The sequence below is a fragment of the Monodon monoceros genome, unplaced genomic scaffold (assembly GCF_005190385.1).
Source record: "Monodon monoceros isolate NGI ecotype Baffin Bay Population unplaced genomic scaffold, NGI_Narwhal_1 Super_Scaffold_9, whole genome shotgun sequence".
Taxonomy (NCBI): domain Eukaryota; kingdom Metazoa; phylum Chordata; class Mammalia; order Artiodactyla; family Monodontidae; genus Monodon; species Monodon monoceros.
The window spans coordinates 26,682,304-26,704,591 of record NW_021703786.1 but is presented as its reverse complement, the minus strand read 5'-3'; the positions used below and the strand labels follow the sequence as shown (position 1 = coordinate 26,704,591).

The window sequence follows — 22,288 nt, the reverse complement described above, 5'->3', positions numbered from 1 at the left end:
CTATGGGGAACAGTATGGATCTTCCTTAAAGAACTAAAAATAGAATTACCATATGACCCAGCAATCCCACTACTGGGCATATACCCAGAGGAAACCATAATTCAAAAAGACACATGCACCCCAATGTTCATTGCAGCACTAGTTACAATAGCCAGGTCATGGAAGCAACCTAAATGCCCATCGACAGACAAATGGATAAAGAAGATGTGGTGCATATATACGATGGAATATTACTCTGCCATAAAAAGGAACGAAATTGGGTCGTTTGTAAAGACATGGATGGACATAGAGGCTGTCATACAGAGTGAAGTAAGTCAGAAAGAGAAAAACAAATATCGTATATTAACACATATATGTGGAATCTAGAAAAATGGTACAGATGAACTGGTTTGCAAGGCAGAAATAGACACAGATGTAGAGAACAAACGTATGGACACCAAGGGGGGAAAGCGGGGGTGGGGTGGTGGTGGTGGTGGGATGAATTGGGAGATTGGTATTGAGATATATACACTAATATGTATAAAGTCGATAACGAATAAGAACCTGCTATATAATAAATAAATAGCAACAACAGGGGCTTCCCTGGTAGCACAGTGGTTGGGAGTCCGCCTGCCAATGCAGGGGACACGGGTTCAAGCCCTGGTCCAGGAAGATCCTACATCCGTGAAGCAGCTGAGCCCCTGCACCACAACTACTGAGCCTGCACTCTAGAGCCCGCGAGCCACACTATTGAAGCCCACGTGTCTAGAGCCTGTGCTCCGCAACAAGAGAAGTCACCACAATGAGAAGCTGTGCACTGCAACAAAGTGTAGCTCCTGCTCGCTGCAACTAGAGAAAGCCCGTGCACGGCAACGAAGACCCATCACAGCCAAAAATAAATATTTTAAAAATTAAAAAAATAAAAAGCAACAACAGTTCCTGACTCCATCCACTGAAAGGGCCTCGAGATTGTGACACCGAGGTCCGTGAGCACACCCAGAGCCCTAGTCATGGCTTCTAAATGTCATTTCCCCTAAAAAACGAACCAAAACAAAAACAAAACCCCCCCAAACCTGTGCTTCTGGAAGGAACAGCAGATTCTAGAGGTGGGGCTGAAGAAGTGAAAGGCCAGCCTGAAACACCTTGTATTGCCAGAGAGTAGAAGTGCTTGAAGTCGAGTGGTGACATGTCACAAGGAGACAGGACTAGATCCAAGGTGATATCCTAGGTTAGATCCTGGATGGTAAAAGGATGTTCATGGGAAAACAGTGGTGAAATCCAAATAAAGCCAGTGGTTTTGTTCGTGGTAATCTAGCAATGCTAATTACTTAGCATTACGTACTATGGCTACGTAACGTGTTAGCACTCGGGGAAATTGGGCTGAGAGTATCTGGAACTCTCCATACTATCTCTGCAGTATTTCTGTACATCTAAAATTATTACATTTTTAAAAAAAGGAGACAGAAGCTAGCTTGCAGGGGTTCCCACTATCCAAATCTGAGGCAATTGGAGTATCACAATGAGTAATGACCAGAAGAGGATTATCATATTAGAGATTATCGTATTAGGTGGAGTAAATCAGACAGAGAAAGACAAATACCATATGCTGTCACTTACATGTGGGATGTAAAATACAACACAAATGAGCTTATTTACTAAACAGAGACAGACTCACAGACGTAGAGAACAGACTTGTGGTTACCAAAAGGGAAAGGGGGTCTGGGAGGGATAAATTAGGAGTTTGGGATTAACAGATACAAACTACTAATATATAAAATAGGTAAACAACAAGGCCCAACTGTATAGCACAGGGAACTATGTTCAATATCCTGTAGTAAACCGTAATGGAAAAGAAAAAAACTTTGTCATCATCATAACAGAAAGGAAAACAGAAAAGGCCAGAGAACTCTTCTAGAAAAGAGACATGGTAACTAAATGCAGTGTGTGTCCGTCAGTTGGATCCATGACCCAAACAGTCAGGAAGGACACCTGTGGACAATGAGAGAAATGTGGACATGGACCCTTCCTCGAGAAAGGTCACACCCATGTGAACTGGCCTCAGAGTGACACCTGTACTACCATGTGTAGCAGAAGGGACATGGTGTTGGGGATGCCTGCCCAGGACTTATGGGCCAAGGGACATGACGTCTGCAACTTCCTTCCGATGGTTCAGCAGAGAAAATGCCTATTTCTAGAGAGACTAAAGGGAGCACAAAAGAGAAAGAGATAAAGCAGTCGCTTTAAACACTGGGGAGTCTAGCTGAAGGTACATGAGTGTCCTTGTGCTATCATTGCAACTTTCTGTTAAGTTTGAAATTTTTTGAAATAAAACAATGGAGGGAAATCCTGTCAGGTTAAAAACCAGTTACACAGTGGAAGAGACTGTAGAGATGACCTGTCCCAGTCAGGACCCTTCGTTTTGTAAGGCTAAGGTGGGTTGCCCTGACACGCCAGTGACACAGCAGACCGTTGACAAAGATGAGTCAGAACCCAGGTGTCTCTGAAGCGCTGTGCATTATCATCCTCCTTCACAGAATTCCACTGTGGCATCTGTAGGTGTCTTAGTGGCTGTCCCTTACCTGTGGGTTTTGCAGGTCTGGAGGCGACTGGTGGAAATAAACTTCCCTGCAGAGCATGGCTGGAAGGAATCCTTGCTGGGGGACATGGAAGGGAGGCTCAAACAGGTACCGAAAGTCGGGGGATGTTCTTTTTGGAAGTCGGTAAAACCAGACCGTGAGAAGCAACCAAGACACGTGATGACTGCATTTGAATGGACAGGGCATGGGGTTCATATGACTCTGTCATATGATTTCTGAGTCAGCCTTAACAGTTTGACCGCAGATGGTATTCCAGAGAAGAATAAGGGCACAAGGTCTGGGCACCAGGGGAACCCTCAGCATGCATGGGGTTCTAATTGGCACTAACCCTATATGCTGTGGCTCTAAGTGGCCTGTTGGTGACAAGAGCCTTATTAAACCCAGTGACAAGTGGGGACAACACAAAATTGCTCCTCATTTTTAATTAAGGCCTGTGACCCTAGAAAATTCGGGTTTTAAAAAACAGGATATGAGGGTTTTCTACGTAACTGTTAAATGGATCTTTTTAGGAAAAGAGAAGCAAAGAAGAAACCTCTTTTAATTAATTAATTTTAAAAATTTATATTTTTGTTATACATTTATTTTATTTATTTTTGGCTGCGTTGGGTCTTCATTGCTGCGCAGGCCTTCTCTAGTTGCAGCGAGCGAGGACTACTCTTCGTTGCGATGTGCGAGCTTCTTATTGCGGTGGCTTCTCTTGTTGCAGAGCACAGCCTCTAGGCGTGTGGGCTTCAGTAGTTGTGGCACGCAGTCTCGGTAGATGTGGCACGCAGGCTCACTAGATGTGGCTTGCAAGATCTAGAGTGCAGGCTCAGTAGTTGTGGCGCATGGGCTCAGTTGCTCTGCGGCATGTGGGAATCTTCCCGGACCAGAGCTTGAATCCATGTCCCCCGTACTGGCAGGCAGATTGACAGCCACTGCGCCACCAGAGAAGCCTTTTTTTTTTTTTTTTTTTTCTTCAAATTTACCTGCTTTTGCAAGCTGCTGTGCCGGATGCTTTTTCTGCAAAGTGGGAATTTTAGCCTTCTTGGTCTTGTTTGAATTTTTGCCTTGTTGGTCTAATGGTTAGAGGCAGGGAGGACATGCTTAGCATGGGATGGGAAGAAGGTCAAAATAATGGGGAGCTGATACAGTAGTAGGAAAGTGAAAATTACTAGAGTGTTTTCATTCCATAGTGTCTGAGAGGGCAGCACCCCAAACCTATCACACCCTCATCTTCCCGTCTTGCAGGAGAAGCCTCTCTCCCAGATCTCTGCCTTCTGTAACACTAACTGGGATGCTGCAGGTGCAGAAGACAGTGTGTCGAAACGCTTTGAGATGTGTGCCATTGAAGCCGTGAGCTCGATCTGCCAGGTGAACAGCCTTTCCCACTCAGGAATTGCGTTTGGGTTCCCACCTGCCTTCTGTCTTCATCAACTAAAGGCTATTAAGTGCCGCTGGTTCTGAGACCCCGCACCGATGCAAAGAATGGGCTCTGGGCATCCCCCTCCCCAGCCTGAAATCCAGTACCCTGTACCCACTCCTTGAAATGCCACTCAGCTTCCTGCTACTGCATGGTATCATAGCAGTTCACGGGTGACCTCCAGAAATCTCACAGGCTGCTCCTAAATGCCCCATTATTATCATTGCCACCTACCCAGCCTTTGTTTTATTGCTTGCTAATAACACTTGCTTAGCATGCAGTAGAAGACCCCAAAGGTTAGCAAAGCATTATGGAAGAAAAATGTATGAAGTTGAAAAGATTTTATCAATTCACTTAGAAAGAGAATTAAAATTTATGTGTTGTTTGTAGGCAGCTTTACAAGAATTACAGTTAGGAATACAAAGGATACCAGTATTAATGGTTTACTTGTATTATGTTTGATGTTTTTCATAATGTGAAAGTCCCAGGAAAAATGTAGAAACTGGCATTGAGCCAGAGGAAAGAGGGGTGACTTGTGGGTTGTGTCTGTATCTGTCTGTCGGTACCTGTTTCCGCATCCCCAGTGTTCATCACTTACGGAGACAGTGCACAGGAAAATGGACATGCCCTAAGAAAAGTTAAGCATTTTATTTACAATTGGTTTTTTTGAGGCTTTGTAAAAGTAGTTATGAGGGATTTCTGAAATGCTGTTGGGTGGGTAATTTACTTCTGTTATTCAAAAACAAACCAACCAGAAAAACCTTCTAAATATCCCTCTCTTTATTCATTTTCTTGTAGTCTCAGACCAGTATCCTTGAGAAAATCTCTTATAAAGACTTGAGGAAATGTGGCACCCTTGTGTCTGCTGTGATCACTAAGTCCTGGCCGAGAAGTAGAGGGGAATTTGTAGATGACTTAGGTGAGGTTTTGAATCACCTGCTCACTTGGCCAGAAATCAATCATCTCTTCAAGTTGTACGGTACGTTCACAGAGGGTGCTGGGAACATGTGCTCTGTCCAGTGGTGCCTCCTGACCCAAGGGTAGGGCAGAGTATTTGACCTGTGAGTCAGTTCGAATGGGTTGATGTTTGCCAAAAGAAGCAGCTTGGATGGAAGGACCCAGGAAGGTTCATAGTATCCTGTATTGTAATTGAGAGCTAACACTGAAAGCCACCATTCATAGAATAGCTGCTGAACACCAGCTACCATGCTGATGTCTTATACTTGAAGTGGTCCTGAGGGTCCTCAGACAAAGAAACTGAGGTGGAGAATGTAATAGGACTTACCCAAGGTCTTGCCAAGAATAAGTGTTAAGAACTGAAATCAAAACCCAAGTGTGTCTGAGTCTAAAACCCTCTCTTTGTTGTTCTGAGATCCATATAAATGTCCGATCCAATACTGGTGACCTTAGCAAAAACTAAGTACTGCCTGATTTTTCCACCCGTACATTCCATGACCCAAGCGTTTGTGACCAAAGAGGGGGAGATGTGTATTTCCCTAAAAACATTATATTCAGGTTTATGTGTGAGTCGTTAGATTCAGATCTAGTGGAAAAGCACCACAGTTAGATTATTTTGCGTCTCAGTTTCATCAAATTACTGGGACAGCCTTAAAACAAAAAGCTAAGTTTCTTCAATGGCAGGGTTGTTGTAGCGATAAAATAAGAAGATTGATGTGGAATTCCTATGTAATGATTAAAAACTACTCATTTGAAAATATTACATTTGTGTCTTTTAAATTAATAGACCTTATATTTTAGAGCAGTTTTAAGTTGATAGAAAAATTGAGCAGAAAGTACAGAGATTTCCCATATTTAGCCCCTCCACACACAGAGTTTCCTCTATTATTCATGTCTTGCTTCAGTGTGGTACAATTGTTATAACTGATGAGCCAGTATTGATATGTTATTAATAACTAAAGACCAGTGTTTACATTGGGTTTACTCTGGTACTTTCTGCGGGTTTTGACAAATGTTTAATGATGTGCATCCACTATTACCGTATCATAACCGAATAGTTTCACTGCCCTAAAACCTTGTGTTCCACCTGTTCATCCCTCCCCTCTCCCCTCTTCTACAGTTGAGCCTTTTGCAGAAAGTGATATGGTTGGAATCACACACTCTGTAACCTTTTCAGATTGGCTTCTTCGCCTAGCAACATGCATTGAAGGTTCCTTTTCATACCTCACTTCTTTTTACCACTGAATAATGTTCCATTATGTGAATGGACCACAGTTTGTCCATTCACCTACTGAAGAACATCTTGGATACTTCCAAGATTTTGCAATTGTGAATAAAGCTTTTTTATTTGCTTTTAATGGCATGATGCAACTGTATGACCCTAGTATGACTGGGAGAGAAACCTTCTGGTGGTTAAGTATGTTTGAAAATTTTGCCCTCTAAATTGATCCTAAAATTCACATTCAAAATTTTGCAAGATAGCCAAGATGTGTAGAGTATAGCCATTACACTGATGTTTATCTTGTTTCCATGAGCTGTGAAGATGCCTCCTTAAGACCACGTAGATAACCCTCACGGGGTGTCAGTGCATCCCTAGTGCAGTTTATTTTTCTCTAAGCGTTCTCAAGATGGGAGATTTTAAAGGCGGTGATGTCTAGTTTAAGAAAGATATTCAGTATACTGAAGAGGGCACAGGTTTAAAATAACTGAGAAACGTGGTTCTCCTGGCTGACTTGGGTCATTTGAGGAATCGTCTTCATGAAGAAGGAAGTCCTTTGGGAGATGAATTTGGGTGAGATGTAAACCTCCTGGGCAAAGCAGAATCGAGGGATGTGAGAAGCACATCTGGAAACACGGAATGACTCTGCTTTATTGTATGGAAGTTGGGTCAGAGCAATGAGGAAGTTACTGGGAATTCAATAACATGGGAAGGAAGTGGGGTGCCCACCGTTTTAACTCTGTTCTTAACTTGATCAGGAATCAATGAGAAAATATTAGAAAATATTACCGATGAAGGGAAGAAGTTGATGGCCACTGCTGACTCTGTGTTCAGAAAAGTTACTAATGACCTCGTCAGTGGAGCGATTTTAGTTGGACAACTGGAGCTGATCATAAAACACACAAATCAGTTCCTTGACATCTGGCAGTTAAGTAAGTTGAGATGTGGACTTCAGGCTCATGAGGGGTTAGACGATAAGAAGCGTCTGTGTTTGCCTGTGTGTCTTGTAGAGGGGCGATCTTTGTCGTCTTTATGATTAGCGGCTCTTCTCGCCAGGAAGTTGACAGGCGATGGCTTCTAATCCTTAGGAAAATAATGGGAAAGTGATAAAATACTGACTGTGTCAGAGCACTGGCTGTTTTTATTCCATGCTGCTGACACGGGGACGTCTTGGAGTGGCCCTGCACGCAGCCCCCTGCGTCACCCTCCACATAGCTCAGCACGTGGGGCATGTTCATGTGGGTGGAAGAAATGTCTTGCCACAAGCGAATGTTTGTGTGTTCTATTGGTTTCCTTTTCTTTTTTTTCAGAGAGTACAAGTCTTCCAGCCCATGAGAAAAAACACGCTATGAAGGAAGTGCTGAGTCTCAGAAAGAATGAACTAGTCACTCTAAAGAATGAGAAAACATATGTTGACTCTCTCCTGAAGTTGTATGGGAGGGTAAAAGACCTGATTAAAGGTGATATTCTTAAGCATTAAAATAAACAAAATTGAGGGGTCCCCAGGGGAGAAGGGTCAAAAGAGAATATGATAAAAATGTATCACAGTAGCAGCCTTTTATCTTGGACGGGAGGCTTTTTTAAATGTGTTAATTTTTAACAAAGTTAAAATTTTTTGGTGATTACTGCCATATCTCTAAATAGCATGCTTAAATATCTCCTTGATTTTTCAGGTTTAAGCATTATCCATGTTAAATGTTAAATCTCCTTGTTTTTCCAATTTCTGCCTTATACACATAACCTTTCCAACCTCCCTTTCCTCCAATTTTATCATAATTTTAATTAGATCAGTCCTCAGGGTTTAAATAGTCACGACTGTAAATGCACTGTTCATACCCGAGCCATGAAACATACCATGATTCTCTTCCATTTCTGTGCAAACTGTTTTCTCTAGATTTAAAATTCTTGTCTTGTCCTATGCTTTGTTTTCAATGTATTTGTTTTTAAATTCAATCCCAGGCTCTTTACCAACCATTTGAATTTCCTCACAAGGCAATCAGTTTGATTTTTCAGAAGGACTCTCCCCAGACGAGGGATGCAGTCCTAGGGATGTCCTGCTTCTGTCCTCGGCTGGATCTGTGTCCTGGGTCCCATGGCTCCCTGCTTTCACACCTGTGTTTTAGTGAAACACACCCTCTGGTCCCTCCTGAGAAGGGGGCACAGGAGTCCTTGCCTGTCTGAAAATGTCTGCCCGTACATGAGATCTGTTGTTTGGTGCAGAGGTACAGACTGGAAACGTTTTCCTTCAGGATTTGGGATTTGTGGCTCCATGGTCTCTGCAGGGTCGCTGTTGAGAGTCAGATGTGATTCTTATCCTTTGTGGATGACATATTTTCTCTCTCAGGAAGCTCTTGATATCTTTTTGTCCCCCTTATTCTGAAATTTCCTAATGATGTACCTTGGAATGGGTCTGTTTCCCATCTGTTGTACTGGGCATAATTAAGTGGGTCTTTCTAATCTGGAAATCCAAGTCCTTGAGTTCTGGGGAAACTTCTTGTGTTAGTTAAGTGGTTACTTTTTCTGTTGCTGGAATTCACAGTTGGATATGTGACCTCCTGGAATGGTCATCTGACTTCCATACATTTTCTCTCCTATTTTCCATCTCTTTGTGTTTTGTTCTGCTTTCTGAGCAGTTTCCTTAATTTGACCTTCTAACGTTTCCAGTAAATTTTTAAATCTCTCTTCTTATGTATTTAATTTATAAGAACTTTTTTTCCTCTGAGTGATCCTTTTTCTCTGCTATCCTGTTCTTGTTCATGGTTGCAGTATCATATCTTTCTGAGATTATTGATATTTTTGATTTAGAGGTTTTCTTTTTCTTTATCTTAAATAGTTTCCTATATCCTCCGAGTTGCTTTTATCTCTTGGTATGTTTTAATATCTATTTTTCATGTTAAAGACTTTCCCCATCTGTCTAGAAATGCTTGTTTATCTGTTTATATTAAGAGAGGTGCCTAACATGCTAATGGAGGATTCTGAGGGTGGCGTGGCTAGGCTTTGAAATAGCCTGTATCTTTAGCTCCTCTCTCTTGGGCTGCTTAGATTGCCAGTCTGTTGCTTGGAAGGTATAGGCCCCGCTGCCATGTTTCTGGGAGTCAAGAGAGAAATGAGGTCTGGAGGGTTCTCAGCATCCAATATGCATATCTAGTCTTACTGCCTTCCTTCTTCCTGTATCCTCTGTTCTCCTTTCTTCTTAAATTTAATGGTACATACCGCCTGTTAGCTTCCTGACAAAGCATACGTGCCTGGAAATGCCTTTATTCTGCCATATACCTGAGACCCCCAATCCAGAGAGCCCTCCGTGTTATCCTCTCTAAAATATAAACCGCCCATTGCTTGCCAAGGTGGAGGAGGTGCCATCAACCTGCCGTATGGAATGGGTGGGGATGAAAATGAGGCTGTTTGATGACTTCTTAAGCAGACTTTCAGCCCAGTCCTCCTTATTTTATCACCACCTCCCAAATTTCAGTTACCTGTGCAGCCAGTGTCTGTGCATTGGGGGAAGTCTGTGACACCAGACACCTGGCAGACTCAGGTTTCCCCACCATGGGCTAGGACCCCACGTTCTGAGGCTTAAGACGTCATTTACCCCCTAGCACATCTGCTTTTCAAGTTCCAAAATTTTGTTGCTGTGATCTCCTTTTCTGTCCTTCCCAGCCCTGTTGCTTTATGGCTTTTGAAAAACAATCCCTTTTCTATCATTGGAACAGAATATGGGGAGGGAGTGGAAGCATGTGCAGATGTCAGACTGTCATCTTCTCCCAGAAGTTGCAAAGCTTTCTTTGTCATGAAAATTGACGAGCTAGGTGAGGGTGGAGACTTAGGGATTCTTATTGAGAACAATGCCAGCAAGTGTGTTCACTTGCATTTCCTTAAGAGCAGCGAGGGGAGTAAAAACTAGGAAAGTAAAATGAAATGATATCATGAATAGAGGTTTCACTTTTGACATTCTCTTATGGTTTCAAAAGTGGATTTTGGAGAGATTGCTGAAAGACATTCGGAAGACCTCAGCGGGAAAAGATTAAACCAAGTCGTGATGGTGAACTTGTCAGCCACCTCCCTCGACTCAACGTGGACAACACATTACAACCTGAGCCCTGCAGTCCAAGAAATGGCCAGAAATGCAGACTTGCTGAAGGACAGCCACGTCTTCCATGTCTTCTGGACAGAAGCCGCCCAGGAGCTGAGTGAGCCAGAGGAGGAGCTGGAAATGAAACTATTCCACCCTGAAGAGATGTATCAATGTTTATATGGCCCTTGTTTCAAAAGGTTTACGAAACTGTATCAGGATCTGAAGTCAGGGGAAGTCACCTTTGGGGAAATCGATGACATCTTCAAAAACTTTGTGAATAAATACAGCGACCTAACTAAAGACCTCCAGACAATGTGTGCTTTGTACCCCAGTGACCAAAAAGATTGGATCAAGGAGCGAGTCCGGCAGATCGAGGAATACCATCACCTGCATCAGGCTGTCGACTCAGCCAAGGTCATCTTGAAGGTCAAAGAGAATTTGGCCCTGACCGGCGACTTTGGTGTTCTCCACATCTTACTAAGCTTTGTAAGTTATTTACTGGGGACTACTGGGGGTGGGGGTGGCGGAGATGCCGCTCTCGAGCTCTTAAAAACTGGGCAAGATGATTCCGCAGCTTCCTTCAATGTTATTTGTATTTTATTCGATGCCTGAATATGCCAAGGGCTTCGTTCTTACCTTTGTTTACCAATAGTGCGACTGTTTTGGCTAGTGAGGGTTTCCTTGGATCGGCAGGAGGATCGTGAATTTAGGAAAAGGCAATGATCCTCTTTTAGTCATCAGATATTTGTAAAGAGTCACCTGAGCTCTTTAGATTCTAAAAGCCATTTGTTTTGTCAGCTCTGCACATCTAGTGCTTACCTGGGAGCGGCACGTGGTACATTATCTGTTACAGTTAAGAAGTGAGTCTTTTGCTTTCTGATTTTTTAGGTGAGCATTTATAAGGTATATGGTGACCTATATTATTGTATAGACAGGTATGATGGGGAATAAAATATAGCACAAAATTTGGAATTTGGCACATGTAAGCTTGAAGCCCAGCAGCGTGTTTTTGAGTAGGTCACTGTCCTGGTCCTTCTATTCTTTACCTAGAAAATAGAAAAAATTACAAGGTGCACCTGGCAGGGTTCTTGTGTAGGTTTGCTTAGCAGAATGCCAGGTGCGGAGGAACTGTAGTTACTATGGATCGAGGCGGGACAGAAGAGCAGCTACAGTGTCCAATCTGGGATAAGAGCTTTATGTACCTGCCAATCCTGGAAGTTTGGTGGGAAGGACTGTTGGGATGGTCAACATTGTTGTTTTGGGGGGTCCAGGAGCCAGTTCCAGTGCACATACAACCTTCTCTTGCAGACTCTCTTTGACAACTTGCTTTGATGACTTTTTTAGACTGTCTTGGACAACTTTCGCCACGAAAAACTGGACCGGATCAACCAGCAGCTTATCCGTGCCAGAAAGCTGCTGCAGGACGTCAATGAGACCCGGTGTCAGTGTCTGAAGGAGCTGTCCCGGAGGAAGGAGTTCATCAGCTGGGTCCGGGAGGCTCTCGGAGGTACAGTCCATCACTGTGGTGGCCGGAAGTCTGGAGCATATTTAGATGGTTCATAGGTTGGTCTTCCTAAACGTATGGGCAGCCCCTCCCCTTGATCATGTTCTAAGTAAAGGACCATGAGATGCCATCTGCATTTTTAAAATTAAAATATTTTAATTGAAATGTATTTGCCATGTAGCATTGTGTAAAGTTAGGGTGTATGGCACATTGATTTGATACATTTATATCTTGTAATATGATTGCCATTGTAACAATAATTAGCCCCACTATCACGTCCTATAATTCTCCTTTCATCTTAGTGATTGTAATAATTAAGTCTAGTCTCTTAGCAAGTTTTCATCTGTATTCTTTGGTAAATGTGCAGGGTGTGCCTCGTTGATTGTAGGTAGCATTTATATCAGGACAGTATAGCTCATTTTCTGGTGTAAAAACTATTTCCTTGGCTACTTTTTTTCCCTCTCACTCTGGATGCTTGCTGTGAACAGCAAGGGATCATTTTCTTTAAAATTGTGTCCCTTTAGCTTTTTCCTCCGGTTGATTTTTACTAGAAGCCAAGGCGAACTTGTCTTGGCTTAATCACCTCTACCTGTCGTTGTGCAAGGGCTTGGCAGTCTTTTTTAACTCTGTGGCTTTGGTGACTTTGGCAGAATTAATTCATGGAGGGGAGATGGAGCCAGGGAAGAGGGAAGGTGGACAGCCCTGGTGTGCAGGGACAGGGGAGGGGCCGCCTGCTCAACTCATCACAGACTCGCTGCTTTCAGCTATGGGCTCCTCGGGCCACAGTGATGCACAGATTTTGATTAGTGAGCAGCCATTTTTTATAGATAACTGTCAACATGTTACTGTTCTTTTCATAACGAAATGGCAATATTGTGTGATTACATGAAGTAAGATACACAAAAGCCCCATGCAATGCCTGGACATTGATGCTGTTCAGTAAGGCCAGGTATTGGTCAGCAGTATCAACATAAATGGCAAGAAAGAAAAAAATGCCCCAGGTTCTTATCGAAAGCAAAAAGTGGATAAAACCCCTAAAAATCCACTGAATATCCATTTATAGCTTCAGTAAGGACGATTGTCCTGGATTTGAGGCTCATGTCATCACGGGGTAGCCCTGCACTCACCTGCCTCTCCCTCCCCAGGCATCACTGAGCTGAAGGTGTTCGTGGACTTGGCCTCCATCTCTGCGGGGGAGAATGACATCGACGTGGATCGGGTGGCTTGCTTCCACGATGCTGTGCAGGGCTTTGCACCCCTGCTGTATGAGCTGGACACGAGTGCGGGTTTCGATGAATTCATGCAACACCTGAAAGAGCTGTGGAAGGCTCTGGATAATGACCACCACCTGCCCCAAAAACTGGTGAGTCTTATTTCTGGCTCCAAAATAGGTAAGTGTAATAAAGCATCGCTTAGAAACACTAGGGGCAGGACTGCAAACTATTGCACTCTCACATGGCAGGTTTTTAATGCAGTCATTTAAAAGGATGTTTAAAAACAGTTTCTTCCTATATGGAAATGCTTTCTCTGTCTTATTATGTTAGAAAATTGGATACAAAACTGCATGTAAATTAGAGTGATTTCTACTATGCGAAAAGAATGGGAAAAAAAGACTGAAATATGTTAAAATGTTACCAGTGGTTTTCTCTTAATGGTGGTAATTGTTACTTAATTCTCTATACTTTTTGGTATTTTCCATACTTTCCGCAATTGGTACAGATTCATTTTTAATCAGAAAAAATAAACATTTCACTGTAAGTTAAACCATCTGCACAGGGCCCAAGCAGGCCCATAGTATTGGGTTGGCCAAAAAGTTCGTTCAGGTTTTTCTGTAAGATGTTCGGAAAAACCCGAACGAACTGTTTGGCCAACCCAGTACATAGCTTGTGTAACAGGGTGGCTGGGGCCCCACAAGGGATGGGGGAGGAAAAGAGGAATGGAGGGAGCAGCAGAGCTCACAGCCTTGTTATAGCCAGCATTATCCCCAGCTGGGGGCCCGGCAGAACGCTGCCTTCTCACAGAGAGCTGGGTTCATGCCTGTCCCTCCCCATCCATGTATCCAGGGCACCGGGTGAGAACACAGGGGAGCAGCCCATTGCAGCAACACCTCCTGACAAGTGTCCCAAGAGGGAGAGCCAAAGCCCGTGGCAGTGGTGGGCAGCGGGTGAGGGAGGCCCCCCCTGTGGGTGATGGCACGCTGAGCCAGAGAAGGGGAGGAGGAGTTTGCCCCTGGAAGGCAGAGGTGGAGAGAGTGGCAGGAAGAAGATCACCTGTAAGCTGCGGCCCATTTTCTCTCCTTCTGTCCCAACAGTGTGACTCTGCCCGGAACCTGGAGTGGCTGAAGACAGTGAAGGAGAGTCACGGGTCTGTGGAGCTCTCATCCCTGTCCCTGGCGACAGCAATCAACAGCAGAGGCATCTATGTGATCAAGGCTCCCACGGATGGCCAAAAGGTGAGCATCACATCCCAGGCACAGCTGCAGGTGTCTCTTACAGGTTGCTGTCCTCAGGGGCGGGGGTGGGGCGGTCTCTGCCTCTCAAAAATGACCTCTGATTGTGTACTGTTCCACAGATTTCCCCAGACACAGTTCTACACTTAATCCTTCCTGAGGGCCATGGAGGCCACGAGGAGGTGCGAGACTACTCTTTAGAAGAGCTGAAGGAGCTTTTGAACAAATTGATGCTGATGTCTGGCAAGAAAGATCACAACAATGTTGAAGTCGTAGAGGTATTTTCTGAGGTAAGGGTTTGTATCTATGTTGGAGCAGGTATCCTATTCCCATCTGTTTGGGCTGAGGACTCTCACCGCTGAGGTGCCTGGGAAAGTCAGAAGAGTTTGAGTTTGTATTTATTTGTTTATTTTTAAATTTTATTTATTTTATTTATTTATTTTTGGCTGTGTTGGGTCTTCGTTGCTGCACGCAGGCTTTCTCTAGTTGCGGTGAGCGGGGGCTACTCTTCGTTGAGGTGCGCGGGCTTCTCATTGCGGTGGCTTCTCTTGTTACAGAGCACGGGCTCTAGGCACACGGGCTTCAGTAGTTCTGGCTCACAGGCTCTAGAGCGCAGACTCAGTAGTTGTGGTGCACGGGCTTAGTTGCTCCGCGGCATGTGGGATCTTCCCGGACCAGGGCTCGAACCCATGCCCCCTGCACTGGCAGGCGGATTCTTAACCACTGCGCCACCAGGGAAGCCCTGAGCTTGTATTTAATTCATAGGAATCACTCTGCTCTTAAACCCATGGAGAGTGGAGCCAGTGGGTCTGCAGAATGCATGTATTCAGAAATCATGATCCAAAGAGATGTCAATTTACTCTGTAAATCAGCAAGCATCCCCAAATACTTAAAGATGTAAATGGACATCCTTCATCAAAATCCGAAGTAATCATGATGATAAAGGCATATCGATTTATGTAATGGTCTCTCCTTTTGATTATGAGTTTTGTCCTTAAAGTTCATTTGTATTTTATAAATGGGTTTCCTTTATCTTTACAACGTATTGCTTCCTAAAGAAGAGACTATGGAAATGAGGAAGGAAGGCCTTCTGTGATCAGTCTCATGCTCGATATCACACAGTGAACCTTGGAGAAAACACGAACCCCAGCCCTTCAAATTATCAATCTGTTTGTGTTATTCTAGACTGTTGTGTCCTTCTCTCTGCGGTCAGCTCTGTGACGTCTGCCTCCTGCTTCCATTTGCAACAGGTGTTTTGCAACGTGCAGAGGCTTGTCCAGTCCTTTATAAACCTGTACTCTGCCGGAAATATGCTGTTCAGGGCCTGGACGACCGAGGTGTACTGCTCCCCCCAGAAGGGCGCCTCCATCCGGATGGACTTCGGTCTGCAGCTCGTGCACCAGCTCGTGGAGAGCGGGCCAGTTGCTGAGCTGCTCGAGACCCTCTGCCGGCAGATGGAGGACTTCCTGGACCAGTGGGAGAGATTCGTGGCAGAGAAGCGAGCTGAGCACTTTTACCTCAACTACTATACTGCCGAGCAGCTGGTTTACCTGGGCTCGGAACTCAGGAAGCAGGTGCCCAGCAGTGCCGCCCTCACCATGCTCTCCTTCATCAAAGGCAACTGCACCCCAAGGGACGTCTCGGAGGCCTGCTGGGGGCCCGATGGCAGGGCCATCACACACCAGGAGAGTACAGTGGTTGAAGAATTGCCACTGTTGCTCTTCTCTGAGCCCAGGCTGGTGGACAAGCTGAGGGTCATCATGAAGCACTCGATGACGTGCATGAGTGTCTTCCTGCCTCACTGCCTGGACCTGGAGGCCCTTGGCCACTGTCTGGCTCGCCTGGCGAGGATGGCTGGGCCCCCTGTGCAGCGGGAGCTCCCCAGAGGCCTGCAGGACGGCCAGCCGAATCTCATCGTCTGTGGCCACTCTGAGGTGCTGCCAGCCGCCCTGGCCATCTACATGCAGACCCCGAACCAGCCCCTGCCCACCTACGACGAGGTGCTGCTCTGCACCCCAGAGACCACGTTCGAGGAGGTGGCGCTGCTCCTGCGTCGCTGCCTGACCCCGGGCTCCCAGGGACTCAGGGTCTACAGCCTGCTGTACGCAGACCAGCTGAGCTACGAGGTGGCCTGCCGGACGGAGGAGCTCTTCCTGAGCCTGTGCATGCAGCGCCACCAGGAGCACTACCGGCTCGTGATGGTCTGTGACCATGAGCGAGAGCACTGTTACCTCCCCTCAGCCTTCAGCCAGCACAAGGTTCTCATCACCCCCCAGGCGCCCCTCAAGGACATCCAGGCCTACCTGGCTCACCACTTCCGGGTCCCGGAACAGACCCCGTCAGCCGCTGCCACGTTCCGGGACCACATGTGTGTTGGGATTGTGGCCTCGGAGAGAGCGGGTGTCGGTAATGATGGCTGCTGGGTCCCTGAGTCCCAGGGACCACCTGATGGCCCTTCCCTGTCCAATGGGGTGGGGGGTGAGCTCAGATGAGCCCTTTTGCAGGTGGGGAAACTGAGTCTCCAGAGGATTGACTCACCTGAAGCTGTAAATCATGACCCATACTGGAGCGGGACACCGTTTCTCACATGGTTTCCAGCTTGGCTGAGCCATCTTCCCCCTTTAAACTAGCATCTCTGCAGTTTCCTCTTTTTTTTTTTTTTTTTTTTTTTTTAAGTCCATTGGCTACTTTGGGGTTGATGTGGGTCCTGAGCGGGCTGAGGTATAATTACTCCATCTTGAGAAGAAACGGATGCCTCTGCCTTCAGTCACCATCATGATTTCCATTCTGTTGACTGTATCCCTTTAACGGTACTACCTTCTTTCCAGTGAAAATTGCTCCCCGCCCCCGGGAGCGAACTCTGCTGTTTCTGTCCTTACGCTCAGACTGCCATCCTTAGTCCCGGGAAGCAGCAAGGATGGTGGGTGGGTAACAGCAAGGAAATCTGAGGGTTCGAACGTGCGTCCTTTAACCTGATGTTAGGTTGCATCAGTTTTGAATTTTGTACAAAGAGAAACGATTTGTAGTCACTCTTTCTGGTCATTCTCACTCTTGATCCGTAGCCCTGGCGCCTAATTTTTGTATGTTCATGTCACAGGAAGGTCTCTCTTTGTGAAGAGGTTGCACGGCCAACTGAAAATGAAGTTTAATGGAGAAAAAGTGCCTCTAAAAATTATTCGATTGATCAACCCTCAGGTGGATGAGAATGAAGTCCTGGGCTCCCTCCTGCCTTTCCTGGGCGCCCGGTATCAGAGGAGACCCATTGTATTCCACTTTGACGTGACCTCTTCAGTAAGTGCCCGCAGGTTCTAGCTGAGTGGCTGTGCTGGGAAAGACACAGCTCCCACATCCTGCCCTGCCCCCTTCCCAATATAAAGACTTGCTTCTTTGTACATGTATTGATACTCAGTATCATCATTATCAAAGAGCTGAATAAGAGGGTCCTTAGGGTTGGGAGGATTGGTGTCTTTTGTGTAAGTATTTACAGACCCACGTCATTCTGTCTTTAGGTGCAGACTGGAATTTGGGTGTTTCTTTTCAAACTCCTCATTCTCCAGTACTTAATGGATGTAAATGGGAAGATGTGGCTTCGGAACCCATGCCACTTATATATCGTTGAAATCCTGGAAGGGAGTTCGCTGCCACGGAGGCCTTTGAAGCTGGTGTGTATCAGGGCACTTTCATGTTACTGTTGGGGTGGGGGCTTCGATACGTTTTTGTGATTCTCCACTTTTGCCTTAGCAAAGTAGCTGAGTGCAATGTTAGTAAAGACAGATCTTTAAACTTATTTTTAAATAATGCCTGGAATAAAAAGATTCTTTTATTAATTAGCAGTATCTTAGATTTGTTCTCATCGGGATGGATGCTGTATGTCTGGGTTAAATGCCAGTGGTGCTGGGAATGCAGAAAACTCATTTGCTAGGAGGAGCACCATCTTTCTTAATGGTAGCTGACAGGGAAAGGAGACTTTCATCATCTCAGTTTCTTAACAAAAGGGAGTTTTATGCGGACACACACACACACGTGCACGCGTATGTACTTGATGGAGAGATTTAGTTCCAAGAGGTTGGGTAGAAAAGGGCTTTGTGATCGACAGTGCAGCTCATACGATGCCTGAATGTGCAAAAGGTAACACCCCATGCAAAGAGGAATCTACAGAAATCCCTTCATGGAAAGTGATTTTTCGTAAAGGTCCATGCAGTCTAGACCATGTGGAGGATTAAAACACGAAAGCATTTTTTAGGCAATTCAGCCATAACTCATTTCATTTGCGTCTCTTCTTTCCAGAGTACACTTGTCCCCCAGTTCAATTTTCTAGACATCTTCCCCAAAGTCACGTGCAGGCCTCCCAAAGAAGTGATCAGCATGGAGCTGGATCCTCAGTGGAGCTCTGAAGAGCCAGGAATGGATCAGAGAGCGTTCTGCAGTGAAACATTCCAGAGACCTTACCAATATCTAAGGCGGTTCCATCAGAAAGAAAACCTAGACACATTTCAGTACCAAAAAGGCTCTGTTGAGGGCAGCCCCAGTGAATGCATCCAACATCTCCTGATTTACTGTGGGGTGATAAACCCATCCTGGTCAGAGCTTTGGAACTTTGCTCGGTTCTTGAACTACCAGCTCCGAGATTGTGAGGCTTCTCTCTTCTGTGATCCCAGCTTTGTTGGAGACACTCTGGTGGGTTTCAAGAACTTTGTGGTCACCTTCATGATCTTCATGGCACGAGATTTCGCCACGCCTACACTTCACACATCCGACCAAAGCCCAGGGAAGTACACAGTCACCATGGACGGGGTCAAGGAAAAAGATCTTGCCCCTTTCACTCTTCGGAAGAGGTGGGAGTCAGAGCCCCACCCGTACGTGTTCTTCAACAGTGACCACACATCCATGACGTTCATAGGCTTCCATTTCCAGCCCAATCAGAATGGCGGTGTTGACGCCATTGACCGCTTGAGTGGGGAAGTAATCAAGAAGGATGTTATGACAGTGCAACTGTATGAGGGCCTGTTGCTTCAGAGGGTGCCCTTCAATGTGGACTTTGACCAGCTGCCCAGACATGAGAAACTTGAAAAGCTGTGCCTGGCCTTGGGGATCCAGTGGCCCATCGACCCTGATGAAACATACGAGCTTACAACGGACAATATGCTTAAGATCCTTGCCATCGAGATGCGTTTCCGGTGTGGCATCCCTGTCATCATCATGGGAGAAACCGGCTGTGGGAAAACAAGACTCATTAAATTCCTCAGTGACCTGCGGCGTGGGGGTGCTGACGCTGACACCATGAAGTTGGTCAAGGTTCACGGAGGAACAACTGCCAACATGATCTACTCCAAGGTCAGGGAGGCCGAAGCACTCGCCTGCTTCAATAAGGACCAATTTCAGCTAGACACCATCTTGTTCTTTGATGAAGCCAACACCACAGAGGCCATAAGCTGCATCAAAGAGGTCCTGTGTGACCGCACAGTGGGTGGCAAGCCCCTGGTTAAGGATTCTGGCTTGCATATCATAGCAGCCTGCAACCCTTACCGGAAGCACACCCAGGAGATGATCTGCCGTCTGGAGTCAGCTGGATTGGGATACAGGGTTAGTGCAGAAGAGACGGCGGAGAGGCTTGGCTCCATCCCCCTGAGGCAGCTGGTGTACCGCGTTCATGCTCTGCCGCCGAGCCTGATCCCCCTGGTGTGGGACTTCGGACAGTTGAATGACTCAGCAGAAAAGCTCTACATCCAGCAGATTGTCCAGAGACTGGTGAACTCCATCGTGATGGTGCAGAGCGAGACTCGTGTGATCACCGAAGTGCTTTCTGCCTCTCAGGGTTTCATGAGGAAAAGACAAAATGAATGCAGTTTTGTCAGCCTCAGGGATGTGGAACGCTGTGTGAAAGTTTTCAAATGGTTTTACGACCACAGTGAGATGCTCTTGTCTAAGCTGGATTCCTTTCTCTGCGAGTCTGGTATCATCCAAAATGACCTTGAGAGAGATCCCATCCTCTGGTCCTTGGTGCTGGCCATCGGGGTATGTTACCACGCCTCTTTAGAGAAGAAGGAATCTTATCGGAAAGCCATTTGCAGGTTCTTTCCAGAACCGTATAATGATAGCAAGATTATCCTGATTGAGATAACACAAACCCAGGATCTTTTTCTGAATGACATATCTCTGAGGAAAACCATCGCTAAGAACTTGGCTTTGAAGGAGAATGTCTTCATGATGGTCATCTGCATCGAGCTCAAGATTCCTCTCTTCCTGGTGGGCAAGCCCGGCAGCTCCAAATCTCTCGCCAAGACCATCGTGGCAGATGCCATGCAAGGCCAGGCTGCGCACTCGGACCTATTCCGGAGCCTGAAGCAGGTCCATCTGGTGTCGTTCCAGTGTAGCCCTCATTCCACCCCACAGGGCATTATAGGCACCTTCAAGCAGTGTGCCCGCTTCCAGCAGGGGAAAGACCTGGAGCAGTACGTCTCTGTGGTGGTGTTAGATGAGGTTGGACTGGCAGAAGACTCGCCCAAAATGCCCCTGAAGGCTCTGCACCCACTGCTGGAGGATGGATGCATTGAAGACGACCCCGCCCCCCACAAAAAAGTTGGCTTCATAGGCATTTCCAACTGGGCCCTGGACCCCGCCAAGATGAACCGGGGTATTTTTGTGTCACGTGGCAGCCCCAACAAGAGAGAGCTCATTGAGAGCGCCAGGGGAATTTGCTCTTCAGAGCCCCTCGTCCAAGAAAGAATCCGAGGATACTTTGCATCCTTTGCCAAAGCCTATGAAACAGTTTGTAAGAGGCAGGACAAGGAGTTCTTTGGGCTTCGTGACTACTACAGCCTCATCAAGATGGTGTTTGCCGCGGCGAAAGCCTCTAATAAGGAGCCTTCCCCTCAAGACATCGCACAAGCTGTCCTTCGGAACTTCAGTGGCAAAGACGACATCCACGCCCTGGATATTTTTTCATCCAATTTACCTGAGGCAAAGTGCACAGAAGAAATCAGCACCATGCATTTGATCCAGCAGAACATATACGGTGATCTTCAGAAGGCATCTGGCAGAGAGCTGGACGACTCCGAATCCCGCTACCTGCTCGTGCTGACCAGGAACTATGTGGCCCTGCAGATCCTGCAGCAGGCGTTCTTCAGTGCAGACCAGCCAGAGATTATTTTTGGATCCAGTTTTCCCAAGGACCAAGAGTACACCCAGATCTGCAGAAATATCAACCGAGTGAAGATATGCATGGAAACCGGCAAGATGGTGGTGCTGCTCAATCTACAGAACCTCTATGAGAGCCTCTATGATGCGCTCAATCAGTACTACGTCTACCTCGGTGGCCAGAAGTACGTGGACCTCGGTCTGGGGACCCATCGGGTCAAATGTCGGGTTCACCCAGACTTCCGCTTGATAGTCATTGAGGAGAAAGATGTCGTCTACAAACATTTTCCCATCCCCCTCATTAACCGGCTAGAGAAGCACTATCTGGACATCAACACTGTTTTGGAGAAATGGCAGAAGAATATCGTGGAGGAGCTTAAGGCCTGGGTGGAGAAGTTCATAGATGTGAAAGCAGAGCAGTTTCTAGCCATACCCAAATACAGCCCTTCCGATGTCTTCATGGGCTACCACTCAGACACGTGTGCCTCTGTGGTGCTCCAGGTCATAGAGCGGCTGGGGCACAAGGTCTTGACTGATGAGCTTTACCAGAAGGTATCTGAGCAGGCCAAACTGGTGCTGCTGGATTGTGCCACACCTGATGCTGTAGTTCGGCTGAACGCTTCCTCACTAGGCCTGTTCACCGCACAGTCCCTGTCGCAAGTATACTATTACAGGCAGCAGCATAACTCCTTTGCAGACTTCTTCCAGGCTCACCTTTGCACGATGGATGTGGAGCGCCGTGCCGTCTTCACAGAGGTGATTATCTTTCTATATTTTACCCTTTTTCTCTTTTACCTCAGGGTCCTTGACTCGCTAGCATCAAGAATTCAAGATTCTTTGCAAGTCAGTGTATAGGAACCGTAAATGAATGTGTTGAGACTTTTGGTTCCTCTCCTTGGCAAGTGCAAGGAGACCTGTATATTTATACATGTTAGTTTAACCAAGTTTTGAGTGCCCATTTTTGTGCAGTGC

General features: G+C 46.1%; 1 protein-coding gene across 8 annotated transcripts in view; it reads left to right on the top strand.

Moving 5' to 3' along the window:
- The window catches only part of RNF213 (ring finger protein 213), a 111,863-nt gene that overhangs the window by 45,503 nt on the left and 44,072 nt on the right, over window positions 1-22,288 (top strand). For all 8 annotated transcript variants that reach the window (XM_029212153.1, XM_029212154.1, XM_029212155.1 and 5 more), the window contains 14 exons: window positions 2,574-2,663; window positions 3,807-3,929; window positions 4,777-4,957; window positions 6,913-7,086; window positions 7,465-7,614; window positions 10,123-10,712; window positions 11,571-11,733; window positions 12,876-13,093; window positions 14,042-14,182; window positions 14,302-14,469; window positions 15,430-16,585; window positions 17,277-17,470; window positions 17,689-17,841; window positions 18,467-22,072. In XM_029212153.1, the coding sequence (XP_029067986.1) occupies window positions 2,574-2,663; window positions 3,807-3,929; window positions 4,777-4,957; window positions 6,913-7,086; window positions 7,465-7,614; window positions 10,123-10,712; window positions 11,571-11,733; window positions 12,876-13,093; window positions 14,042-14,182; window positions 14,302-14,469; window positions 15,430-16,585; window positions 17,277-17,470; window positions 17,689-17,841; window positions 18,467-22,072 (7,107 nt within the window). The remainder of the gene's footprint in view (window positions 1-2,573; window positions 2,664-3,806; window positions 3,930-4,776; window positions 4,958-6,912; window positions 7,087-7,464; window positions 7,615-10,122; window positions 10,713-11,570; window positions 11,734-12,875; window positions 13,094-14,041; window positions 14,183-14,301; window positions 14,470-15,429; window positions 16,586-17,276; window positions 17,471-17,688; window positions 17,842-18,466; window positions 22,073-22,288) is intronic.